The sequence below is a fragment of the Montipora capricornis genome, chromosome 6 (genome assembly GCF_036669925.1).
Source record: "Montipora capricornis isolate CH-2021 chromosome 6, ASM3666992v2, whole genome shotgun sequence".
Classification (NCBI taxonomy): domain Eukaryota; kingdom Metazoa; phylum Cnidaria; class Anthozoa; order Scleractinia; family Acroporidae; genus Montipora; species Montipora capricornis.
In genome coordinates, this window is record NC_090888.1 from 48,584,257 (window position 1) to 48,589,256 (window position 5,000).

The 5,000-nt window shown below is 39.7% G+C and overlaps 1 protein-coding gene across 3 annotated transcripts in view; it reads left to right on the plus strand.

Moving 5' to 3' along the window:
- Positions 1 to 5,000, plus strand: part of LOC138052344 (uncharacterized) — a 22,602-nt gene that overhangs the window by 218 nt on the left and 17,384 nt on the right. The window contains exons 1-3 of one of the 3 annotated variants that reach the window (XM_068898801.1): positions 678 to 849; positions 2,650 to 2,814; positions 3,870 to 3,981. In XM_068898801.1, coding sequence (XP_068754902.1) covers positions 2,654 to 2,814; positions 3,870 to 3,981 — 273 coding nt within the window. In that variant the 5' untranslated portion in view covers positions 678 to 849; positions 2,650 to 2,653. Of the gene's footprint in view, positions 1 to 677; positions 963 to 2,649; positions 2,815 to 3,869; positions 3,982 to 5,000 lie in introns of those variants that run through there. The other 2 variants (XM_068898800.1, XM_068898799.1) reach the window with 2 other exon arrangements.

Here is a 5,000-nt window from a genome sequence, read left to right on the forward strand (position 1 = left end):
ACTTGTTTCATTCCCGAAGTTCAAATGTATGTCTTTAATACATTGTTCCGTCATAAGCTAAATGTTTGAGAGGGGTGTAAAATTTCTCGTGGTAAAAAATGTAGCCTCCCTTTGTACTCTTGTAGTACTCTTTCAAGATTTATCCGTTTATTAACAAAGAGCAAATTGGCTGTAAAGTTATCTTCTGCATTGTGGACGATTATTGAAGCAATCTCAAATTTAGTGCGCTCCGGCCAAGAAGCTTCCTAACAGATACTTCATTTTAAGAAATGAAACAAGATCTATATATAGAGGTTAGAATTGCAAGTCCTGTCTTGTATCGCGTTACACCTAGCACCTTGAGAGGGGTGAAAGCCTAATAGAGGGTTTAGTTACACAGAAACAGGGGCATTTCGGTCGGGAATTCTTAATATTTTCTGCCCTGGAGAGGAATCTGCCTTTAACTAGTAGCTGCGTGTAAACTTATCTACTTATAATCATCGCCCAACTAATTGACTACTTGAACGAACAATCATTTCCTGCAATGCCACAGACGTAACATAACCCACTGTCGAATGCAAATGAGAAAGACTGTCACTAGAGTAACGGAGAGTAATGCAATTATTTTCACTGGAGCATTTTAAAGGTATCAAATCATTCGCATGAATGAGATCCTGTAGAGGTATAAACGAAACTCTTCTAGAACTAAATCTTCGTAGGGTTGGCCAAAATAAGCGATCGCTTCTACTCTTTAAGCGAATACAGAAAATGCACTGGCAGTGACTGCCACTATTGTCAAAACAAACTTCCGCCTCACGTGATCCTAGGGACTTTCTCGGAATAGCCAAATTGCATCGACTTTGCTTGGAGGTAAATCGGCTAGCGTTTGTAAAATTTTGGCCTCTGTTTGCTACCCTTATAAGAACAATAAGGGTTGAATTTAATAGTTAAGAGTCACTTTCGTCTACTTTGCGCACAGTTAGGTAAGAGAATTTTAACATGTATGCATGACTTTGATGCTGCTCTAGTCACCGTTTGTTTAGGTTAACTTGTTAACGGGGGAGTGCAAACCGTACTTGATTGTTATTACATGAAATGCGTTTCCATCTTTCTTATTTAATTTGTATGATGGAATGGTATTGTTACATTGTCCTGTCTGAGATACGAGGCATTTACATCTATAGAAGTAGCCTTAAATTCGATTTAGTCATTTCGTAGATGCCCTTTTGGTGACTAAATGTCGGAAGCCAGGTGTTCGTAGATATTGATTAAAATAAATGAAGACTAGACACGAAAAAGGTGGTTTTATTCCTTACAATGTTTTAAATTCACTGCGTCATGCGCAACGCAATTCGAATTAAAACTAAATTGGCCACTGATACAGATTTTTTGTATTTCATGATGGTCTGATGATACAGTCTTCAATTCATTTTGCAAGGAGAAAATCCTTTAATATTCAGGCGGCACCAAACGATAATCTTCAAATATGTGTTCGGGAGAGTTAAACTGTTCTAAGAATTTCGGTTCTAAGTTGCTAAACAGCTATAGATATCTTTACAAAACATCACCTAAAAGATTCGAAAGCCATGATTCGAAACTTGATCACGGAAAATTCTAGTCCCAAGTACGTTTTCGGAAGTGATATTTTTGCAATTTTTGGCACTTAAAGAGCTCACCTAGTTGAGCAAATGGTTCGCTGGGAAGTTCTTAGAAGGCAACATTCAGCTTGTAATTTCTGCAATGAACATAACATTATCTAAAATTTTCGGACACTTCAATTTTCAGCTAAGATATCCCGGAACTGATAAAATTATTCTGGGTGATAAAAACATCTCTTGAGACAGTCTTGGTATATTACAAGGAGTCTAGAAATGTCTCCCAAAGGCTTTTGGCTTAATTTACTCGTTGGGTGCCCCTGAATGTTGCTGGTTTGTTCCAAAGACAGTAAGAGATAAGTAAGAATCTATTATAAGGAATAATTAGGAAAACAAGTCGAGTACTAGTGAAAGCCGATTACCTGTGGAATTTGCAAAAGACCAAACTCCAACTGAATGGGCCTTCTTTCGTTTTGTTTGATAACAGAGTGATTTCCCCTTATTAAATTAGTCTTGGGTTTGGGCAAAACTTACTATTCCTAAAGCGAGTGCCTTTGCTCCCAATGCTGACAAACACGAGCGATTCCATGAATCTCTTGATGGAAGCTCTATGACATTCCATTCGCAATGAGATGACAGTGAGGTTGTTACATCTTAAATCACTATAGTGCTTTTGGCAATGCCCTCGCTATCTCTTCGGACAATGAATACCACGTCAAGGCTTCGTTCTCAAATACCAACCAGGTTGATGCCAGGCAAACTCGAGTAAAACATTTGAAGGTTGACTAAGGGACGTGTTAGGATTGTGGAAGTCGCATTAAAAAGGGATAAACACTTACTGCATATTTATATTATAGCAAAAACACAGGACAACAAAATAAAAGCGTGACACGAACTTGCAAATCTGGCCACCTATGGTACGTCATTATTTAGGAATTGACCAAACTATTCAGATTCCTCATTACAGAAAAAAAATTAATGTGGAAACTGTTAGCATAAGTTAGCTTTGTCAACGAAGATTTACTCTCGTCATGTGAGCCCACGGTGACCTTCTTCAATTTGTTTTTGCTTGCAGCAACATGTTCCCGTCGTGTTGGGTGAGCTATTTTACTTGCTTAGTCTTGCTGTGTACCTTTCTAAAGTATCAAGGAGCTAGTATAACTCATGGAAGATGTATTTGCCCCGGTGTCAATGGCACTTACAACCTTACGTCTCTACAGAGCACCGATGATAAGCCAAGGTTTGTTTTGCAAATTACGGATAACGGTTGATAGACCAAACTGAAAGGAGACTGAGCACCAAACGAATACAGATATATTTCTTTGTTTGCTTCTATTGCAGGTTCATACTTTTTGTTGATTATTATTATTATTATTATTATTATTATTTTGTTTGTTTCCTTTTCAGTTTCTTATTCAGCCCGATTTTAATTACAATAGCGTTTGTTGTTTTTCGTTCGTCTGTTTGGCTTAAGTTTCACCACAGGTAACCCAGGCTCACTGTGTGTAGGTAAATATAGAGAACATATGAGGCGAAGTTTAGGTCTGAAAATTTGCTAGAAAATGGAAATAAAAATCGATAAAACTTACCATGTGGTGAGCTGTTGTTGTCTTTAATACGTACACGAAGTTTCGGGAAAAATGGTCCCCGTTCACCTTCCTTCATATTATAGTGACAAGGTAGGAAACGGAAGCCGCCGTAGGAACTCCGATCGACCCAAAACAAGCACGATTTCTTTCGTGAAAATCAAATCCAGTCGCTAAATAAACACTCCAGGCTCGTGGAACATGAATTTCTCTAAACCATGAATCCACTGAAGCATCTCCAGGTAGCAACGCGAAGCCACCAGACTCCGTAAAACTTGTAAGTTAACCTGCTAAAATGGCGGCCAGAAAGCGTTGTACTCGCGAAGTGTCCAATTCAAAATGGCACAGAACTCTGGACGCCTGGTTGTTTGACGTGCTTGTTTTGGGTCGATCGGAGTTCCTACGCTGGCTTCCGTTTCCTACCTTGTCACTATACTATGAAGGAAGGTGAACGAGGACCATTTTTCCCAAAACTTCGTGTACGTATTAAAGACAACAACAGCTCACCACATGGTAAGTTTTATCGATTTTTATTTCCATTTTCTAGCAAATTTTCAGACCTAAACTTAGCCTTATATGTTCTCTATGTTTACCCACACACAGTGAGCCTGGGTTACCTGTGGTTTCACTACTTGAATATTTGGACAACCCTGCCAAAGATGTTTACCAAACATCCCTCCATTTCTTTTCATGTGTATCCATACAACAGATTTCACACTGGTCGTGAAAAGTGGGGTTACATTTACTACTACAACCCATGTAGCTCCTTCGTGAAGCTAGACAGCTCAGGGGACAAAGGACTATGCATCAATGATGCAGCGGTATGTTAAACATGATAACGGATACTCGTCGTTGTAAACACTCCATTTCGATAAATTTAACGAGCTTGTCAGGTATCTTATCAGGAGTCAATGACTTTGAGCGAATAACTGATACTTCAAGTTCGAGTTGCAGTTTTTAAGTAATGTCAGAAACCCATAAGGGTTGAAACGTGTAACGGCCCCTTGTGTGCTGGGAAACAAGCTTCTGAACATTCAATTTGCTAAGTACCATATTTGGAACAACAAGAGCGAGGGGTTTCCAAATATGGTACTTAGCACTGAAACATTCAGCCAATCGGTTCGCACTGAATATTCGGAAGCTGTGACCGCGCGTTACACGTTTCAACCCTTATGGGTTTCCGGTAATGTTTAAACTAGACCCTCCGTGAGGGTACACTGGGTTGCCTGTGGTACGTGCAGCGTTCCAGGCAAATTGTGACTGGCCCACGGGCCGATTACGGGCTTGCAAAAACAAAGCAAAAGGTAATTAAAAAACCATATAATAAACTACTTACTAACCGAGCTAGCTCGAGCCGTACTGGGGAATATTGGCCCTGGGTCGTTTTTGTACGGACCTCGCTGCGCTCGGTCCGTACTGCCACGACCTCGGGCCAATATTTCCCTGGCAGTACGGCCCTCGCGCTCGGTTAGTAAGAAGTTATTAAGGGGTCACCCAGAAGTCATACCAGCAGAGGCCCTTTGGCTCACAGGTCCTCACACTTTCGTACGACGAAACAGATCCTTTTCTGACGTTAAAAACCTGGTTACTGGCCTAACTCTTTTTCCTACTTTCCCAACCGCGAGAAAACCACGGTAAATCAGCTAAGAAAATAAGCTTTCCAACAGCATACAACTTATTTACAGACAACTGAAACATTTTATAAAAGCGAAAGTCGAACGAAAAAATTTAAGAAAAATAATAGTAAGATATGTTTTCTAGGCAAAATTTGGTCATTTTAGCGTTGATTACGAATTTTTGGATGCAAAACTAATATTTTCTGCAATTTATCTGCTTTCTT